Source organism: Copadichromis virginalis, linkage group LG13 (genome assembly GCF_057382275.1).
Source record: "Copadichromis virginalis isolate Kocher_CV1m ecotype Utaka linkage group LG13, C_Virginalis_male_GT1.1, whole genome shotgun sequence".
Taxonomy (NCBI): domain Eukaryota; kingdom Metazoa; phylum Chordata; class Actinopteri; order Cichliformes; family Cichlidae; genus Copadichromis; species Copadichromis virginalis.
Window position 1 is genome coordinate 2,120,107 of NC_140630.1, and position 22,043 is coordinate 2,142,149.

At 43.1% G+C, this 22,043-nt stretch overlaps 2 protein-coding genes and 1 long non-coding RNA gene across 4 annotated transcripts; all 3 read right to left on the minus strand.

Annotated features, from left to right (window-relative positions):
- Positions 1-2,620: 2,620 nt before the first annotated feature.
- Positions 2,621-5,971, minus strand: LOC146694897 (uncharacterized). Its single transcript, XM_085476885.1, has 3 exons — positions 5,590-5,971; positions 3,598-3,948; positions 2,621-3,148 (listed from the first exon to the last, which is right to left on the minus strand). The coding sequence occupies exons 1-3, from the start codon at positions 5,624-5,626 to the stop codon at positions 3,099-3,101; spliced, it is 438 nt and encodes a 145-aa protein (XP_085333011.1). The 5' UTR covers positions 5,627-5,971; the 3' UTR covers positions 2,621-3,098.
- Positions 5,972-7,923: 1,952 nt separating this feature from the next.
- Positions 7,924-9,868, minus strand: LOC146694898 (uncharacterized). Its single transcript, XM_085476886.1, has 3 exons — positions 9,757-9,868; positions 8,724-9,035; positions 7,924-8,591 (listed from the first exon to the last, which is right to left on the minus strand). The coding sequence occupies exons 1-3, from the start codon at positions 9,791-9,793 to the stop codon at positions 8,539-8,541; spliced, it is 402 nt and encodes a 133-aa protein (XP_085333012.1). The 5' UTR covers positions 9,794-9,868; the 3' UTR covers positions 7,924-8,538.
- A 4,906-nt stretch (positions 9,869-14,774) lies between these two features.
- LOC146694899 (uncharacterized) lies at positions 14,775-16,896 on the minus strand. 2 transcript variants are annotated; one of them, XR_014923493.1, is made up of 3 exons: positions 16,740-16,896; positions 15,338-15,535; positions 14,775-15,015 (listed from the first exon to the last, which is right to left on the minus strand). It is a non-coding gene; the product is annotated as an uncharacterized LOC146694899 (long non-coding RNA). The 2 variants fall into 2 exon arrangements; XR_014923495.1 differs by having other exon boundaries at positions 15,347-15,535; positions 16,740-16,879.
- Positions 16,897-22,043: the final 5,147 nt, after the last annotated feature.

The following is a 22,043-nucleotide window of genomic DNA, read 5'->3' on the forward strand; positions in this document are numbered from 1 at the left end:
AACACATTAGATAACATGCTGCCAGTGGAGTTTCCGGTAACTTCTTTTAGCCTCTGATCTCATACAATTGAGATTAGAGGCTACATCGCAGCTCCAGTCACGGCTTCCATCACTGCCTTTGTCTTTTCCCAGAGTAACAGCCAAACAGTGCAAGGAGGATCTATTGGCGAGCACTGCTTGTGAAGGACTTCTCAGTCGTGCAGGACTCCTGTTCACTGCTAAACAGTCACAGCTTCACAGAAAGAACCTTGAGAGCAAACTGCTGCTGAAGCTGAACCATCACCTCACCGAGTGAAGAAAGGGCACATTTTTGCTGAATATGCAGAAATAGATGCACAACTTATGGTAAACTGAGCTGCCTTGTATGAAGATGCCTCGCTCAGTTTTCTCTGAGGCTGCTGTGCCATTTGGAGCAAAGATGAATATAAAGTTTACAGCATATCTTGTCACTGGACATTGTTTGCACTGTTTATGTATTTATATTATTTACTGTAGGTATTGGTGAAAAAAAGCTTTATGCTGTGAAAAACTGAAATCTGGAAATTAGAATTGTTGTTTTTACATATATTCCTGTTGAAAATACGAAAATTTGTATATTTATTTATTTTGTTTGTCTGATAGCATTTATCTAAAAAATAAATCGGACATTTCAAACAGTTACTCACTGCTTGAGTAGTCTTTTCACAACGTACTTTTTTACTCTTACTTGAGTAACTTTTTTGACGACTACTTTTTACTTTTACTCAAGTAATAATATCTTAAAGTAATGCTACTCTTACTTGAGTACAATTTTTGGATACTCGACCCACCTCTGGGCCACAGTGATGCGGACGCTGCACCGGACCGTCCTGGTCAAGAGGGAGCTGAGTGTAAAAGCGAAGCTCTCAATTTACCGGTCGATCTACGTCCCTACCCTCACCTATGGCCACGAGCTGTGGGTAGTGACCGAAAGAACGAGATCGCGGATACAAGCGGCAGAAATGAGCTTCCACCGAAGGGTGGCTGGCCTCTCCCTTAGAGATAGGGTGAGAAGTTCGGCCGTCCGGGAGGGGCTCAGAGTAGAGCCGCTGCTGCTCCACATCGAAAGGAGCCAGCTGAGGTGGTTCGGGCATCTGACAAGGATGCCCCCTGGGCGCCTCCTGGGTGAGGTGTTCCAGGCATGTCCCACCGGGAGGAGGCCCCGGGACAGACCCAGGACACGCTGGAGAGATTATATCTCTCGGCTGGCCTGGGAACGCCTTGGTATTCCCCCGGATAAGCTGGAGGAGGTGGCTGGGGAGAGGGAGGTCTGGGCCTCTTTGCTTAGGCTGCTGCCCCCGCGACCCGGCCTCGGATAAGCTGAAGAAGATGGATGGATGGATGTTAAATCTAAATCTTAAATGTTAACTCTAAATGTTACAGGAGGCCATGAGCTGCTTCACTTCTTGCCTACCAGCACGTCCAGCGATTTAGCTGAAAACATCGGAAGATCCGTTTTGTCGGCCAACCAGAGGTTCAGCAGTAGTGCGCTCTCAGCAGCTGTGGTCTCCACTTCACAATCGCTGCAGCACATGTCCAGCTAAATCGCTGGACGTGCTGGTAGGCAAGAAGTGAAGCAGCTCATGGCGGTGAGAAGTGACCATCAGGGAGAGCAGACACAATCTGACCACTACCGGCACACTTTTGCACCCGAGGATTTCGTAAAGCTTTTATTTTGGTATTTCCGTTGATTCGTACAATAAATTTGCATGTTAGCTAAATATTTAGATTTAACATTTAGATTTAGATTTAAATATAATAAGATTTAAATTCAACATTTAGATTTAACATTTAAAATTGTGTTTTAAATATGAAAAGTTACAAATATTTTACTAAATGTTGTAAAAAATGACTCGAAAAAAGGTTTTTGAAAGGTTTTGAGCTACATGTGGAAAAATGTTGCCATTAATTTCAGCATGTTTCACTTTACAAACCATACATTACCCATGTAAATCTCACAGTCTAAGAAGGCTAACCTGCCACTGATCAGTGTTGCTGATCAATGGCTCATGACAGTTTGCATAATAATGATCATAAACTGAGCTCCCAGCCCATTGTTCCTTCAGTGGGCTGATTTCAGTCATTATGCAAATGTCCTGTTTATAAGATTGAAACCTGCAGTCAGCTGAGACTGAAGGAGTCAGCTGGATGATGACCAAACGTTTCTCCCACTGAAAACGTCCAGATGAACAGAATCGACCTTTTTGGACACACAATATCTAGACATCTGCAAAGAAACACATTTCTTCATCGTCTCCTTTGTTCTTTTAATCCTGGACCTGCATCATCCAGTAATCTCATACTAAGCTACTCTGTCTGAAACGAGCTGCTTTAGCTTAGCTCTCATTTAAATATTTAAACAGTATAAAAACATTTAGGCAAAGACTGCAGAGCTGACAGTTGTTCAGACGTCACTGCTGTTCCCAGTGTTTCATCGAAGCATTTTAATGCCTTTGTCTTATTCTAATATCTGAGATACTCTTATTTCTGTGACTACTTTTACATTTCGGTTTGAAATGTTATTTAAATGATTGAGTTTATAATGAATCAAAGTGTATGTCAACATAAGGAAAAACATCAGAAGTAAATGGAAAAAAACACATTTTCATAAATTTATTTCTTTATTTAATTCTGTTTGTTATGACAGTATTTATTTCAGATTGCTTTTATTGATTTTCAATGATCATATATTGAAATATCTATGTGTAAGATGTTTATTTTTCTTAAAATTAAAACTAATATATGCTTTAAAACATCCACCATGGAGTTTACGAGAAGCTTCTACGAGACAAAATACTGACAAACTGACCAAAAGAAGGAAAAGTCCCCTCCAGTAAAACATTTAAATTTATTCATTCATAACGTCTTTGCTGGTGCTATTATTATGATAAAGTTAAACACACTGACTGGTTATCTAAAAGCAGAAAACACGGTGAATAAAACACGGTGAATAATAGGCTGATAATGCATTAAAATCTTTAGTTCTGTGCAAAACTGTAGACCAGAGAAAAATGTGGGCGCTCTCGTCCTTCCGGATCTTCTCTGAGTGGTTGTGGGAGTCGGGTTTTCTTCCTTTTGCTTCAGTTCCCTTTCATTTCGTCTCCCAGCTCGAACAGATCATCCATCAGATCTGAGACAAACCAAGAAGACAGAGGATAGGTTACTAACTCTAAACAGATTATACGTGAGTCTGGGCTGCTGATACGTCAGTCGGAGGTTCACTAAAGACAACTTAAACCAGTGAGTGATGAAGGCGTAAAGTCATGACATACTTAAACCAAAACATGCAACATGTGTGTGAATATATCTGCTTTGGATTTCTGGACTCATCCAGAATCCCAGTACCTAAAAACCCCTTTAACTTTTATCAAGGCTTCCTCTGAATGGCTGACTTCAGGAAGCCTGCTGAGGGGCAAAAACTGGTGCTTGCAGCGAGCACCCTGCCTGTAGCTGATTCTTTCTTTTGTCACTTCCTGACATGTTTTCTTTTAGCAACAACTTCCTGACTTTAAGCCTTCATGGCTTCATCTTCAGTGAGCGGACAGCTGAGCACCAACAGGAGGGTCTCTTTATCCCTACCTCTGTCTGTTGTGACTCCTTCCTGTCCTACAGGTCCAGCTGATCCTCCACTTCCTCCTGCACCTCCTCCCATCGTCGGTCCCACGCTCCCTCCTGCACCTCCTCCCATCGTCGGTCCCACGCTCCCTCCTGTAGTTCCCGCTAAATTCCCTTCGGGTACTGGTTTCTTGCCCCCACTATCATCTTTGTTGGGCACATTTGGGAGGGGCGCTCCTTTATCATCTTTGTCCTTATTTTTGTTCTTGTTGCCTCCAAACATCGAGAAGATGCCGCCGCCTCCTCCTTTCTTCTCACCTTTGTTCTTGTTGGCTGAATTCAGAGCTCCCTTCACTGCCCCCTCCACCAAGCTACCTGCTCGGAAAAAACAAACACTTTAGGTTCAAAAACATCTTTTCTCGATCTCCACTGCCCCCCTTCTCTGCAGCTCAGGTTTCCAACACATTTTCCTCATTTAATGTTTTGAAAGCTCTGAGGAGAAACTCAGTAACGTTCCCAAAATTCACCCAGAGGTGAGATCCAACAGCTCTGTCTCAGACTCTGCAGGCCTCAGTAAAGGTTAAATTTCATGACAGCCATACTTGTCCATCAAATGTGGGTTGTTTGGAGGGCTGCAGGAGAAAGCCATATTCTTCTCTTTAACAGAACACGGCAGCAAAGCTGCTTCTGAACCCGTCATGGACAGCAGCACGTTTGGAGGAAACAAACGCCTCAGAGCAGCTGTGAGCACCGTGGAGGAGGAATGATGATCTGAGTGCACCACGAGCTCCTCTCTACACCAAAGTATTCTTGAGTCAGCGTGAGGCCGTCTGTCTCACAGAAAGTTCGGACCAAACTGGTCATCAGCAGGACAAAGCTCTGAGCGCAGCTGCAAATCTGCGACAGCACGTCTGCATGGAGCTGCTGCAGAGCTCAGAGCTGAGCATGAATGAATGCTGCAAACCTGAATGAGCTGAAGCGACGCTGCAAAGAGGAAACTGCTGCCCTTTAATGGACACAGCACATATGTTTACATAATGAAATGCAGCAGGGAGTCACATGTCTGTTTATCAGTTCGTCACCTTGGCGATCTCTTGCTGGACGACATTTTCTTCCTTTTTACAGCACCACCCTGTGCTGGTGCCGTTTGGTATCTAACATTACAGGACACAACAGAAACCATCACTGCAACTTAATGCTGCTGAATCAGGGGGCGGAGTCAGTTTGCTTTAGTTCCTATCAAATAAATGCTGACATGATGCAGTGCGTCACACTTTTGTTCTTCTGAGGCTGTATCGAGTCATTTTAGACCCGATAATGACCAGATGACCTCACCTCCTCATCTTCTGGTGGACACTCAGGAGTGCCCCAGGGCCTCACCTAAGAGGTGCCCGGGAGGTGCCCTCAGATGAACCCATGTTATGACGTGGACAAGTGGCGTCTCTACTCTGAGCCCCTCCCAAATGACTGACTCCTCACACAGACAGGTTTTTCTAGCAATTCCTCAGCTCTGACTCGTCCCTGACGAGGGGGGCGTGGGACTCACATCACAGTTACGATCAGTTAACAGGTCGGGTATGCATAATTAACAATCATTAATAAATGCTTAAACACAAGTTAACTTAATCTGAAAAGGGGAATATTAACTAAAACGGCAGCCTTCTCACCTGCACCAGGTAAAGTCAGGTAACCTGAACAAAAGGACGTAAAAATGAACAAAAACTAAAGAAAATATGAGCTGTTTTTTTTCTTGATACGCAGAATAAATCTGCCCTCTGCCTCTCTGAGCCTGCTTCTAACAACAAGCAACAAAACTGACCAAAGGAGCCAAAGAGGAGGTGAAGCCCGGCAGGAAGGAGCTGCTCTGACCCGTCTCGCCAACAACAAAGGCTGCGAAAATCTCAGGTTTTACTAATGAAACATCTTTTCCTCTTTACATGTCTGCAGTAGAAGAGTTTATGCCAGTTTCACTGTTTCGAATCAGACCATAAACGGGTGGTTTGTTTTTTTACTCACCCGCTTTTTGGCCGGCTATCTGTGCGAGGTTGTCCATCTCTGCGGTGTTTCTGTCTCTGAGGCGCACTCAGGTGTGCTTTAAGTTCAGCTCTCAGGTGAGAGCGCGGCCGACGACGCCCATCAGGTGGCTCAGCTGAGGAATCAGGTGTGTCTGCAGAGCAGCCCGACCTGTTCCACCGGCTAATTCATCATTCACAGAAGTCCTCTCCTTTTCTGTACTGACGTTACTTCGTATGTTTCTGTGCATCGAACTAGTTCCAAAACATGAGCCAACACAAACCGCCCATCACTGAATGTGAGCTCAAAGTGCTGCCACGCTCTTCAGGCCACAGACACTTCACACTTTAAATAACAGTGTATGAACTGTTAAACTGTGACTCACCTGAAAACAAAAGCAAAATCAGTGAGTAAGTATTTCTATGATACGCTACTTTCTGTTTCTGCTTCTACTCTCAGCTACTGCTCTGATGCTCAGATGTTATTTGTAGTCTGTACCAGTGCACGTGCACAGTACACAATGTGCACGTGCTCCCCTGTAAAATAACAAATCTGACCCTAGAATAAAACTAGTTCATGCATTTATTACTTCCAGGATGGACGACTGTAATTCATTATTATCAGGAAGTCCTAAAAACTCACTGAAAAGCCTTCAGCTGATCCAAAATGCTGCAGCAAGAGTCCTGACAGGGACTAGAAAGAGAGAGCAGATTTCTCCTGTTTTGGCTTCCTGTTAAATCCAGAATTCAAAATCCTGCTCCTCACATACAAGGTCTTAAATAATCAGGCCCCATCTTATCTTAATGACCTTGTAGTACCATATCACCCTATTAGAGCACTTCGCTCTCGCTCTGCAGGCCTACTTGTTGTTCCTAGAGTATTTAAAAGTAGAATGGGAGGCAGAGCCTTCAGTTTTCAGGCCCCTCTTCTGTGGAACCAGCTTCCAGTTTGGATTCAGGAGACAGACACTATCTCTACTTTCAAGATTAGGCTTCAAACTGTCACGGTTCTGGGTCCGTTGGACCCAGTATTTTGAGTTTATTATGTTTTGGTTTATTTCTGCTTCATGGATTGTTTTCTTCTCGTAGTGATGATGATGATTATTATTAGTTTCTTGTTTCTGTTTATCCGTGCTTAAGGATTTGTTCTCAGTTATATCTCACGTTTAGTTTAGTTCAGATTCCATGTGTCATTCTGTCTGTCTCTCAGTGTAAAGTCTGCATGCTTGTTTAGTAATTCATGTTTCCTGTTTTATTGTGAAAGTCTTTGTCTTATGTTAGTGTGTGCAGCTTAGCTCCCCTGTCTCGTTAGCCCTGATCTCTCCCAGCTGTGTCTCCCTCCTGTTGCAGATTCCCCCGTTACTACCCTGTGTATATAAGCCCTGTGTTTTCCCATGCTCAGTGTTGCGTCGTACCATCAGTTTTTGCCTGTGTGTTCTTGGTCTCAGTGTTCCGTCCTCACTTTATGTTTGTTTTCCTGCCCGCAATAAAGCTGAGGTTTTTTGAGTTACATTCCATTTTCCGAGTCCTGCATTTGGATCCTCATCTCTGCCTGCCCGCACACAGAGCCTTGACACAAACTTTCCTTTTTGCTAAAGCATATAGTTAGGGCTGGACCAGGTGACCCTGAATCCTCCCTTAGTTATGCTGCAATAGACGTAGGCTGCCGGGGATTCCCATGATGCATTGAGTTTTTCCTTTCCAGTCACCTTCCTCACTCACTATGTATTAACAGACCTCTCTGCATTGAATCATATCTGTTATTAATCTCTGTCTCTCTTCCACAGCATGTCTGTATCCTGTCTTCCTTCTCTCACCCCAACCAATCACAGCAGATGGCCCCGCCCCTCCCTGAGCCTGGTTCTGCCGGAGGTTTCTTCCTGTTAAAAGGGAGTTTTTCCTTCCCACTGTCGCCAAAGTGCTGCTCATAGGGGGTCATATGATTGTTGGGTTTTTCTCTGTATGTACTATTGTAGGGTCTGCCTTACAATATATACATATATTACATATTTTATAATTATTTTTTTGTTATACATCTAATTTATGTATTCATGTATTACATATATTCACGACCCCCCATCAGGTCACAGAAAGGTCATTGATTGGTCACCTGTGTCACAGGTAGACTGTCATACCAAACAGTACCTGTGCAACGTTTCAGTTATTTTCTCCTCACATTTAGATCAGTTCATAGAAATGGATTATTTATGTGTGTGATGAGCTACCTCAGAGACTCTGTTTGACCAGAGTAATAATTCCACATAACTAATTTATTCATTTAATTTATTCAATATTAAAGGACAACCAAACCAGAAACAATAAATGAATGTATTTAAAGTCCATGTTCAAGCATTTTAGTTTTTATTACCCAACAATCATATGACCCCCTATGAGCAGCACTCTGGCAACAGTGGGAAGGAAAAACTCCCTTTTAACAGGAAGAAACCTCCGGCAGAACCAGGCTCAGGGAGGGGCGGGGCCATCTGCTGTGATTGGTTGGATTGATCCATGTTAATGCTGACAGCTCTAATAATAACAAATGATTAAATGCTGATTATTAGAGATAGGTTGATCATATTTAAGATCGAAGAATTAATTAATGGCAGGACTTCTTTGAGCAGTTTTGTAGGAATGGGGTCTAAAAGACACGTTGATGGTTTGGAGGAAGTAATTATTGAAGTTAACTCAGAAAGATCAATTGGAGAAAAAGAGTCTAACTTAACATCAATGGTACTAAGAGTAGCTGTAGATAATATTACATCTGTGGGATGATTATTGGTCATTTTTCCTCTAATGGTTTGTGGCACGCCATTTCCTTTCCAGCTTACGAGTTATCTGCCTGAAGCTGTGCGTTTCTGAAAGACGGACAAAAAAGTGGATTTTTTTTTTAGTCTTTATTCAGGAGTGGGAGTTGATTCCTCGGGGGTCGGGATGTGCTTTACAGCTTCCTGTTTTAGTTTCCTTGAGATGTTTCTTCAGCCAATTCGAAAAGATCATCCAGCAAATCTGAGAAGAACCAAAAGTGAGACATTATGAACGAATCCATTCAGCGGCACAGCTTGTACACTTCCGAGGTTGCCATATACAAAGAGGCTTCAGTGTGACGGAGCGATGTGCAGTCCTGCTCCTCATACGTACCCCCATCGTTGGCAGAAGCACTTTGTGGTTTTTCTTCACCTTCTCCTTCCATCGCTGCTCCGCCACCACCGCCAGCTTCAGGGAGCGGCCCTTCAGTGAAGAGACCCTTGAATCCGGACTTCCGCTCCTTCTCATATTCGTCCTCTCTGTTGAAGAGTCCTCCTTTGTCTTCGCCCTTGTCCACCTCCTTCTTTTTGTCCTTGTCGCCTCCTGTCCGTGAGAAGATTCCTCCTCCACCTTTCTTCTTATTCTTGTCTTTGTCTTTGTTCCCTAAATGCAGAGCGCCCTTCACCGCACCCTCCACCGCATCTCCTGTACGAAAAGCACAAGTTTAAAATAATGGGTATACACGACGTTCTTTCCTGCACTTCCACTTCCTGTTCCTCTTCCTCAGTTTCCTTTATAGCCGCAGAATCAGGTGTTGTCCCACTGCGACTCGTATAAAGGCTTTATGGATGTTAAACCATGCCAGGTAACTGTTAATACTGATAATCAGTAATAATCACTCAGCTGAACCCAACGAGAGTAATTTTCCAACTATATTTTCCAGCTCCGGAGGCCATCTTTGAAAAGATGATCTCACTTGAACTTGTGAGATCACAGTGAGCATGTTTGCAATGTCACTGTGTATCGTACTGGTTTAGAAAGGTTGTCCAGTCTCGACTTTGTCATGTAAGCTGTAAAAGTATTTTTCACACATTGAAATCTGAGACAATGCTTGAACATGAAAATATCAAAACTATTAAAGATAAAAGAATTAAACTGTTATTTGTGTTTCTCTCCATCAAAGCGAATCAGGGTCTGTGATGTGTCTGAGCATTATGAAAAAAGCTGTCCTGTTGAGTCCAGTATTTGAGCACACACTGAAAGAGTTGTTGTTACTGTTGTCTGTGCATCAGCTCAACTAAAAAAACTTAAGTTTGAGTTTCCACCTGACTGCAGCTCCGCCTGCTCCACCAATCAAAGCAGGAGCAGAAAAACGAATCAGCTTCACTTCTTTTCCATTTATCATTATTACTGTTTTTGCACTCACCCACTTTTTTCCCGACAATCCCGGCCAGTTTGTCCATGTCTGTGATTTTCTGTGTTGCTGTGAGGAGACGTTTCCCTTCTCAGGCAGGTGGAGGTGAGACTGGAGCCGGTGACACCTCTCAGGTGTGTTTGCAGACCAGCTCGACCTGTTCCACCTGCTGTGACCTCACAGAAATGTAAAACACAGAGTGTGGTTCTGACAGCTGAACTGCTGTTTGTTGTGCTGCGGTGATGGTTTTGTGCATTCGTTTGGAGCAGTGGTGTCCCAGCAGGACAAATCTAAAAGTAAAGCGCTGTCCTCTCCCCGTGTCCCCGTGTCCCACAGCGCTGTCACAGACATTTTACTCTTTTACTTTACAGCCTGTTGACTTTTTTTTTGCCAGTGCTTCATTTTTCATTTACATTTTAATAACCCTGTAGATCCCAACGGTTAACCATTTCCCACACAGCTTGAGCCTTTTCAGCGGATTTCGTAGATATGTGGACATCCACACGTGATTGTGCTGCGTGTCATGTAAACACATGATTTATAGAATATGATGCATAAACAGAATATATGAAGTATTTAAAATGAGCTCAAAGTTCAACACCTGTAGCAGTCGGAATATTCTACTGCAGCATTAATATTTTTACCTTTAATATTTCAACATCATCGTTTATTTGTATAGCACTTTAAAAACACAGCAGGCAGACCAAAGTGCTGAACAACACAAATCAACACAACAAGCAAAATTAAACATACTATAAAACTGAGAAGAAAGGTGTCAGTTTCCTACAGAGTTAAAAGCCGGGAATAAAAATAGGTTTTCAATCTGGATTTAAAGACCTGCACTGATGACGCTTGTCTAATATGGAGGGGAAGCATCGGAGCTGCAATTGAGAACCCTCGTTCTCCTGAGTTTTGGCTGCGACATAGGTACCGACAGCAACAGCTGCTCAGCTGAACGCCACGAGCGAGCAGGAACATGACAGGAGCCGGTGTCACCGGCCTGGGTCTGAAGGATCCAGGGATTTTGAATAAGCATGTGTATTTTTGGTGCTGCTGCCCTTTGTTTCCATGTGTTTGTGTATAGGTGTGTGTGTGGGTGTGACAGAGCACCGGTTCTTCAGGCCTGGTGGGTGTGTCTGCCAGGTGCCAGGTTTAACAGTGTGGCTGAGCGCGCCTCGACGTTGGATTGTTGCGTGAGACTCCACGTCAGTCTTCTAGCTTAGTTTAAGTCTGTGAGTGTGTGTCTACTGGAATTAAGTGTCTTGACAGCTGCCTCTGTTATTTCCCCTCAGGAGGAGCGTGGAACACTGGAGGGCAGCGAGCACAGGGTGTGCGGACACACGGGAATGGCGAGCACGGACTTTTGAGAAGAAGACACGACACGGGAGCGCACGGGGATATATTGTCATTCTGCTGCACTGTAAATAAACACGCTGCTCAGCATAAAGAGTCCAGGGCCCTCATTCCCCACAGCCAGACCATTTAAACATTTAAAAACCAATAAAAGACTTTAAACGAATCCTAAATTCAATGGGAGCCAATGTAAAGAATCCAGAACCGGAGTGATGTGATTGAATTTTCTACTACCGGTTAAAAATTGTGCTGCTACATTTTGCACTAACTGCAGGTTTGACAAAGTGCGCGACCCGATCCCTATTAAAAGGGAATTACAATAGTCCAGACGTGAGGTGATAAAAGCATGAATAAGAGTTCCCGAATTGTGTTTGGAAAGGAAAGGCTTGACCTTCGACAGGCGTCTGAGGTGATAAAAAGCTGATTTTAATATTTACATGACCATGAAGGTAAGTGCGGAATCAAATTTAACACCAAGATTAATGATTGAACTTTTCAGATGGGAGGTCAAAACACCAAAATCGACATCTGGAGAATCAGTAGAACGATGCGGGCCAAATAAATTTGTTTCCGAATTGCGATCATTAAAATATAGAAAATTATTTGACATCGCTAAGACAGTCAAGCAGAGATTGACATGTGGAGGTATCCAAATGACTTAAAGGTAAATAAAGCTGACAGTCATCAGCATGCAAACGAAATGACACTCAGTGTTTACGAAAAATCGCACCAAGAGGGAGTAAATACAGCGAGAAAAATAAGGGCCCGAGGATAGATCCCTGGGGCACACCCCAAAGCAGAGGGACCACGGAGGGCCAGCTTAACACAAAAACTCCTTTTGGACAGATTTGATTTTATCCATGACAATGCCAAATCAGAAATTCCCACACAGTGGTGTAAGCGGGAGATCAGCAGGTCGTGGTCCACTGTGTCAAATGCAGCTGTCATGTCCAATACACAAGCACAGCATATTTACCAGGATCAGTCGCAACAAGAATGTCATTCATAGCTTTAACAAGAGACTGTGAAAGGGCTTAAAACCGGATCTGAAGATTTCAGACAGCTGCGAGTCATTCAAGTAGTCTAACAGCTGGGTATGTACAATCCTCTCCAAGGTCTTACTTCATAAGGGAAGCTTGGGGAAAGGTCTAAAATCTTTATTATTATTATTATTATTATTATTATTATATATAATATTGGTTTAGTCTAGAACTTTACCTCAGGAAGTGTACTTCCTGAGAGTACTTCCTGAGAGTCCTCAGGAAGTACAAGCTGAACAGGTGCATCAGCACAAAGACCCACAGACTCAGAAACAGTTTCTTCCATAACCACCCTGAACTCATACATGCACCGATAACTACAGTCCCCCCCCCTATCTGCAACAACCAGAACTGTATATACAGGAAAGCCGGAAATGAGCGGCTGTGAAATCCTTCTAGCCTTTGTTCAAGTCCACCCTTACTTCCACTTTTTGTCCGGTCACTAGCGCCACAGCGTGAAAACTTTAAAATTGACCCAGAAATGTCGCTCCGTTGTTTTGTACATTTTTCATTCTCGAGGAGCTGGAAAAACTTTATCGTTGTCACCGGCATGTTTGGTACCTTAGACTCATCAGAGACAATCACATCCAGGTAAAATAATTTTATTTAATCTACACGCATTTAGGAATTACTTAGCTAATTCAATGGATAATTTCAGTAGGCCGGGTAGGCCACTCACTTCTGTACGGAAGCGTAGAGCTGCCACCCAGGCAAAAGAAAAATACAAGTGTATCACGTTATAACGTGAAAGGTTTATTGTTCTAACAAGATACGTTTCCTGTTTGAACAACATAATATCACGTTATTACAATATACATAATTATCACGTTCGTACAATATAAATATTATATTGTACAAACAGGAAAAGTATCTTGTTAGAACAATAAACCTTTCACGTTATAACGTGATACACTTGTATTTTTCTTTTGCCTGGGTGGCAGCTCTACGCTTCCGCACTTCTGGCCTACCCGGCCTTTGAAGGACCCGTCCTACGTGGACCAGGTGGGTCGGGTCCTTTGAAGCATGCTGCCCCTGAATTTGGAGAGCATTAGGCTACGCAAAAAGGTCACAAAGCTGAAAACAGGCTTATTTTTGAGTTCACAAAAAAGCTTGTTTACACAGATGAAGTCTATAACGTTTAAGTCTTTTCACAGCGTATTAGAATATTTTACTTAAACTTAATAACCTGAATAATGCTTTGATCTCTTCAACTAATTGGAATTTATATTGGCGCTTTATATCGTACAGAAGATCGTACAATAATAGAAAGGAGAGGAAATTAGGACAGGAGGTCTAAGGCCTCTGTCCTAATTAGTTATTACAGCAGTGAGCTTGAACTCTGTGTCTAATACTGAGCTTCAGTAAAGATTCAAGCTGCAGTTATTTATATTTCCTCACCTTAAATCTTCACTCAAAGACAAGTAAGTATCTTTGACAGTGTATATACAGATGTGTTATATATAAGAGACAAATATTGTTCTTTTAATATGTTGGCATCACTAAATTTGGCTCAGTGCTTACATATATGTGTAAAAAGCAAATGTAGGAGCTGTGATAACTGTGTCTGATAGAATGAAGAGTCGACTGATATATGAAATATTCCTGTATTGGGTGAGAAAATCAGACCATGTCATAACTGCTTTAACCAATTCACACTACAGCCTGGGTTTGCCTCTTATCTGTATTTAATTTTAATAACTGTACAGTACTCTGTTTTTGGTAACTATGGTCTTTGATGTAAATATTAAAAAAAAAAAGTGTATGTTTCTGTTCTGTGTCCTGTTTGTTTGTATATTTGTTTTTATTGCTGTTGTTACAACCAAATCTCCCCCTGTGGGACAATTAAAGGATTATTCTTTAAGTCACACAGAATAGATATCAGAGCCTTAAACAGGCTGACGTCTGCTAAATGGGTCAAACTGGGCAGAAAGTCTACAAACACATAACATCCTTATAGAATATGATGTAACACTATAGATCAACTTAGCTCAGAATATATAAAGCATATAAACAGTTACAGCAATATGATGCAACAAACACAGCAGCTACTGATCCAAAATACTCAAAGCTTCATAGAACTGAAACCAACATTTATTTTAGCTCCATTCTGCTGCTGATACAGACTTTAGGTTTCTGAACATTAAACTTGTTGCTGCCTTTCATAGTGTGTAACTTGAAGGCCCTGAGTACTCTGAGTACTTTCTCCCACACTGGAAACACTGGGAGGATCACATTATTTGAACATTACCTAATAAGACTGATTCAGCACAGACAGTTATGTTAAACTTTCCTAGCAGTCCTTCACAAACAGGGAACAGTCTGTCTATTCTCTCCATCTGTCAGCTGCTGCTGGCTCTTCCTCCTCCTCTTCCTCACACACTGCTGAGTTTGTCCTGGTGGATCATCAGGGCTGCAAAGCCTCACAGATGATGTGCAGCAGTGGGTCCCTCAGTCTGTACACCTGAGCCATCCTTCAAATCCGGGGAAATGAAGGACGCATTTATCGGCCGCATTTGGAGCAGCCTTCGTCATGTCGCTGTGACATAATCGGCCTACAGATGCGGCCTCAGGAGGATGCAGACCCTGATTTGGGACACTGCTTAAATCTGACTAAACAATAAAGCAGGAAGTAATGCACACTGGTGACAAAGCTCTTTTAATTGTGCCTGTTTATTAAGGCAGGACAAACAATATAATGATAATAATCATAAAACAATCAGACGGAAGAATTTGAATTTTCTGCTGAACATGAAGTGAAAGAAGATAAAACACAGCAAACATGATATGATGTAGTCATCTCAGGAGGCTGCAGGTGGAGGTTTGATGGGGCTGAAGGAGGTTTTCTATTTAAATAACCCGCCAACGACGTTCCCCAGACCTGAGAGAGAAACGAGAAATTAATATCAGACAAACACAGATGGAGCCGTCTCTGAAGCTGCAGTTCCTCCCACGTCCAGCAGAGGCAGCAGCGAGTCGACTCCCACACACTGACCTCTGTGGATATTTTCCTCTTTCATAACACCTGTACAGGTTTGATTTTTTTGGATGATAACGTGACAGGGTGCCATCAAATTCAAAATGAAATCACATCAAATTTAAATATTTGGTCTAAATCAGCTTTCTGCTTTCATCCTGCACGATGCCAAGTCACATGTAAACACAAAATGTTTAAAAATGCTGCTCCATTAGGCAGCGCTCACCTCCTCCACCTCCTCCACCTCCTCCACCTCCCTGACCCTCGTTTTTGTTTCCACCGTCGGATGACAGCACGTCATCGATGTTGAGACCTCCTCCTCCTCCTCCTCCTTCCTTCTTCTTCTCACCCTCCTGGCCACCCTTCTGCCCCTTCTGTGCGTATGCACTCATGCCCTTCTTCACTGCACCCTCCACCACCTTACCTGCACAACAAACAGCGTTTAGGCATCCTCACCTGAAGGGCTCTCACCATCACATTTATATGTACTGATTATTACTGCTTATTTCTACTTTCAGCGTGAGCTATTTCATCTGTACTTGGCCATCTGCAACCTGCCGACACAGCTCCACAGCCACAGATGGAAGAAAGGTCAGGGAAGGCAGAGGGAAGAAACAGGAGCCACGGCCGCTGAAAGGTGAACCGTGTCTGTGCGTGTAGTGCTGCTAGTTTGTGGTGACCCTACTTTTGGAGACATGCTGAGCAGCTAGGTTGGAGCTGGTGGCCTCAGCTCGCTCTCTAAAGCTTCTGGCCTCACGTTAGCGTTGCTGTGGAAGGGTACGCGTGGACCAGTTTCCTCTTTTTGTGTCTGCAGTACCTGATGGGCGGTGTGGGCGTGCGTGACGTGGGCGTGTACCTGCTGTGCTTCGTGTCTGCTCCCTGAGCTTCAGCGGCTGAGTTTGCAGAACAGGCTGAACAGCGACGGCCGAGTGCGATAATTACACTTACTTTGCATTGACGTTTCTATGACAACATGATTGATTGCACTGTAAACAAGGCCGCCCTCACCGACACGGCCGTGTGGAAATTCCTGTCAGTTTCACGCAGGAATGTGGACGGACAAACCGGGGAACTGTCGGTGTTGGTGTTTGCATCGATGTTGTTGCACACCTCGTCTTCTCAACAAAGTCCAAAAATTACGTTAAATATTTACATTTTTTTTACTGCAGGCTGAAAATGAAATGACTGCTCATTCATAAAGTCTGTGATTTAGTATCAGACAGTGTTATCGCTTCCTGGTTGTGAGTCTGAACTAAAGTGTGAGTGCTCAGTCAGCTGATCGCCACACAACATTTTATCCATTTTTCTGTTTTTGCTTAAAGAGCAAAAGGATTTTAAAAAGCGTGGACAGTTTAGATAACCACAGAAAAAGTAAGATAATCATAATCATGATAATAGAATGAAACATCAAAATAAACAGAGGTCGTAAGTTTACATTTCTAATGAAGAGATTCAACTCAACTGTTATGACCTAATTAAAAATCTTTCATTTTAGCTTCATACTTTGAACCTTTTGAAGGAAACTCTCTGAGGTTTGAAGCTGTTGCAGACAGCAGAATAAAAACTCTTCTCTTCTTTGAAATAATATTTAAAGCTGATGAAATCTGAGAGATTTTCCTCAAACTCACCGGCTTGCTGTCCCAAAGCACGCGCAATCCCATCATTTCCCCCGGGTTTGCCACCGAAGTCTGCCATGACTGCTGCCGCCCGGAGTGTGTTTGTGGATGCTGAAGCATCTGTCTTATACAGGAGGGGGCGCTCGTCCCCTCAGGTGACGGGATACGAGCGCCCCTCCCGCCCTGCTGAGGTGAGGCTGCCGCACAGGGCTGACCTGTCACACAGGTTTGAGGCCAGGCGGCAGCATCATTTATCTATTATATTATGTATACAGTGTCAGCTCACGACAACTGCTGTTGTGGTTGGTTACTTCAGACTTTTAATAAAAGACCTGCTCAAACAGGAACGGTAATTTGAGAAGATGGCAGCACTGAGGTGGAATACACCTGTGATGGTGGGAGTCCAACAGGTGACTGAACAGTTTCCTCTAGATGAGAGACGAGTGCAAACCTCGCTCATAAATCATTTGTAGACTATGAATGTGAGCAAAACAGCATGAGTCAAGTCAAGTTGGCTTTATTGTCACTTCAACCATGTACAGTTAGTACACAGTGAAGCGAAACAACGTTCCTCCGGGACCAAGGTGCTACATGCAACATAAATTAACAGAAAACACTAAACTAGCTAACTAAGAGGCCTAGTTAGCTGGCTAGCAGAGGCAAGACAGACTGGCCTAACATAAATGAACAAAAACTATCTAACTATCTAAGGAAGACTTTTTTTTGTTAAGAGACAGCAAAGTGCACGTGCAAATGTGCAAACAAGAGCAACAAAGTGACAGTGTGACAAAAAAACACAACGTAACATAATAATAAGGTTTTGTAGGTGAAATGCAGAGATCTGTTTGGGCTCTTCTGCCTGACAGGTGGCAGGTGTGCTCCCTGAGACCGAATGAGGAGTTAATATGCAGCTGAAGCTCCTCTATGGCTGACGCAGTCTGAGGGAGGAGCTCCGCTGCCCTGCAGGGTGGAGTTGATGAGCTTCAGGCTCATCCCAACGATGCTCCAGCCGACGAAACTTCGTAATGACTCAGTGTTTAACATGGCAGAGCTGAAGTGACTGAATCTTCATGTTTTGACAAATGTGAAGAGTCTCCTGCTCTGTGTGTGTGTGTGTGTGTTCTAAAAGCCCTGCATGAGTCACGCTGTATTATTTATGTTCATAATAAGCTCGTTGACAAAGAGCTTTTTCACAGGACTCCGGGGTTAATCAGGTCAACAGGACATCATCACGTGGGTACCTGCAACATCCCAGGCCTCAGTTCGTTGATGGAAACTCAAAGATTTATTTCAAAAGGTCAAACAACGAAAACAAAGAGACAACAAACAAGTGAAACAGAAGCTGTCCACATGTACACCGTGACCTCAGAGACCTACATTTATCTCGCAGTTTGTTGTTTGTTTCACTGGGACACAAACAACATGCTGGAAGCCAAACTGGGATCTTCTGCTGTTTGCAGGATTGCCTCACAGCTCTCGGGAATCGTTCAGCGTGTGAACACAGCGAGGACTCAGTCACATCCTGGTGTTGGTTTGAACATCTAGAGACAGATGTGTGATCAGGGTAAACGTGCAGCCTGCCTCACGTTTTATAATCTGAAACCTTTTGGGGAGTAACGCAGTGTGAGTTCACTCGTCAGTTTCTGCGAAGCTCGTTGTTGTTTATTGACCTGTCAGACCGGTCAATTCACGCTCTTCTCTCGATGGAGGCGCCAAGGATAATCCGGTGTCTGATTGGCTGCAGAATCCAGGTGTTGCTCCGGGCAAGTGATTAACATTTATGGGTTTGACTGTAGCCGCCCTGCTGTCACTGAACGCCTCTCTTTGTTTGCTTCACAAATAAAAGTGGGTTAAGTAACCACGGAAACCAGGTGATTGGATAGAAATTGCTCCAGTCTTGATGTTGTTCTTGTTAAGAAGTCACAACATTTCAAGCTACTTTACAATTTTGCCAGACCCGTGATCTTTGTGATATCTGTAGCTTGTGTTCTACAAGATATTTAATTATATTCATATCACATCGCTGTAACCACCGGTGACGGGTCCGACCTTCCTGTTCCCTCTCTGTAAACATTATGGGCAGATGCACAAACTTGTTTATTGCTGGATCGTTCAGGACATGCAGCCTTTTTGTTCGGTGGTGAATAAGAACGTTGCGAGCGTGCAGGAATATTATCAAAATGTTATATTAAAGCAACAGCTGCTGCTCGAGGGGTTGGTCAGTCGAGCACGTGGGGAAACATTTCTGCCTGACAGGTAGAACCATGGTTTCCACGTCTGCACCTGTTGTGGGTGCAGTGATTCAATAAGCTGCAGAGGTGTGCTGAGGGAGACCGTTCTCATTCCCAACGCGTAACATACCGATGATTTGTCATGTCCCGAGGTGTCCCACAGGAATACGAAAGCTGACCTTCCGTGTCCCTATGATACGCGCCGGATTCTGGAGGGAATCCAATAGAATGACTGAGTTGGCTGTAAAGGAGGTCTGTAAGATGAGCAGTAGTCATCCTCCAGCCTTATGCAGTCTTAATCCACGACTGATAGAAAACTCCAGGCCTTCCTTGAGCTGGTGATGAGACTGAGCAAAATAAAACCGGAAGAATCTAAAGAGCAGACGCAGAGAAGCTACGTGGAACAGGTCTTTGACTGGCGTCTGTGTCTGTGTGCCACACAGCAGCTCAGAGCGTCCTCATGGAGGTGCTCCATCGTTCTGCTGAGGGACTTCAACACTTGTGTGGGCACGAGTGTGACCTGGACAGGTTTGAATGGGAGAAACGGCCCAGTGTGAACACGAGTGGTGTTCTGTTATTGGACCTCTGTGCTAACCACACATTGAACACCGTGTTGAAGGATAAAGGTGTTCATATTTGCATGCGGCACCAGGATTTTGTAATCATACCATCGGATCTGCAGCTGTATGTTTTGGACACGTGGGTCAAGTCGTCATCACCACCTGGTGACGACTTGGTTGGGGCGATGGGAGAACAAACATACAGTGAGGGTGGGAATGTCTGGCTGAGGCCGCGAGATCTTCAACTGCTGCCTTGTTGTTGTCGGTGAGGCAGTGTGTCATCGTCAGGGGTCCTTGACAGGAGCATGGCGGACCTCTGACCTCCGTCTGTGACAGCGAGAGTACAAGTAGCGTTTAGTCAAACCGGTGATGATGGAGGGAAAATGGAAGTTCATTGGTTTACAGAAAGCTTTACTATATTCATGCATTTCAAATTCGCTCAGGAGATCTTACCAACATCTAAACGTAGAACCTTTCTGTAAAACACCGACACTGTCATGGTACAGAACGACTCCGTGTTATTAAAACTCATCGTTTGAGTTTCTGGTTATTTGTTTATTATTTCTAGTGTTTAGGTGCTCCTGTGTGCCTCCTCCTTGTCTCCACGCTCGTGTGTTTCCTGCAGAGGCGGAGCCAGACATTTGAAACACCCGGGGCTTAGCCCAAAAGGATAGTATGCATGTGGGATTTTTTTTTCCCTTGGGGGGGGGGGGGGGGGGGGGGGGGGGGTAGAAATGACTGAAAGATTAATAGGCTCTGTTTTGAGTTTTGTTCAAAAAAGAATGACTTCATATAGGGAAAAATATATATCACATGTGCAGAACACCTTAAACTAGTTTTTTAATTAAGCAGCAAGGCAGAACAAGGTCAGGGCTGCATCAAGACACGAGGACTAAACCCCAATTCAACCAGACCAAGAACTGATCCAGAATTAAAACAGGACTACTGAGGACTTAACCAAGACAGAACCAGAATCAGAACTAGATGATAGTAGCACTAAAAATCATCATAGACCTGCACTACATTTATTTTTTAATTTTACCAAAGTACAATATTTAGATTGAGAAAGGTTTATATAATTATTTAGCCTTGTTGTGCAAACAAGCCTGCAGAACTTAATAAATACAGAATTTGAAAAATAACAAACCTAAAAAGAAACACGAGGTACGAGATACATGAGAACCTATGATACGGTGATACTTTTGGTAAACAACCATTTGACTAACAGGTGTGTCTCACCTGCTCTTGTTCGTCTCTGTTCTGTCCTCATTCTCCATCCCTCTCTGTTCCTCTCTCTCTCTTTGTGCTGACAATCATCAAATATACAGATATTTACAAACTCTTCAGATAAAAACACAAACACTTTTTAATTGTAAGATCAAATCAGACTAAATGTTTATTTCTTTAGATTGATAAATATAAAAAACATATTTGTTAACTTTAAGAGTAAAGAGATAAACTGTCTGTATTTCTTAATTGTAAATGGCACCAAATTGTATTCAAACTGAGCCACACTTATGGAGCTCCACAGTTCTGTTCCTGGTGTTTTGGTTGACATCTCTTGATGTTCCCATGTCACAGAAACAGGCTCTGTGTTTTGCCTTATATGCATCCACAGCTGTGCCACCTGTTTACTCACATGGACTCTACTAACCTATCAGAAGCTTCTTCAGCTCAGAATGGAATCGTCTGGAGTTTTCTTATTAATTAACAATAAACTTAGTGTACATGTACTCCTAAATTTGATGAAAGTGATAAAAATAGAAGCTCTGTCTCTCTTTATTCTGACATTTAACTAATTCAAAATATATTTCAATATTTATCTAAAACAAAAGTTTACTCTAAATTGATGTTGTACAGTAAAAATGTTTTATGTTTTCTCCCTAAAGTGTAAATATCTGGTTACAAATGTGAATATCCTGCTGTGTACTGAAATCCCTCTTGTTTTGCATAGAAATATACTGAACAACATACAAAGCATAATATATAAAATAACATTTACCTGAGTTTTTTCTTTGAAAGAACCCTCTAATGTCCATTCTTATATTTCAGTACATAACTGAAACCGATTTAGTCGGGGAGGGTAAGAACTGAAAATATGAAATAAACACACGTAAGCTAAGACTATAAAAAAAATAGCATTTGTTCGGCTTTTCATTTCGCCATTTGTTGATTCACTTGAAGAGCAAGTAACGTAATATTGGTCAAGTGATCAGTTTGATATCAATCTTTCGTGATGCACCGTCATATTTACATTATTTGTACGGTACGAATGATTTGCTTTGGTACCTGGTCAAACTTAAGCTCTCCTTAGTATGGCTGGCTCCGTCTCTCCAACAGCGCACTCACGGGCAGCAGCTGCCCCGCCCCCTCGCTCAGTCGCTTAGTGCCTGAGCTCGGATCATACCAATATCAGGGGGGGATTCACGCACAGTCGTAAATTCCCACAGTGTGCACTATGTGCTTCGAATATTGTGTGTACTTTTTGTTTTATACAGTTGTCAGCCAGACATCTAACTATGAAA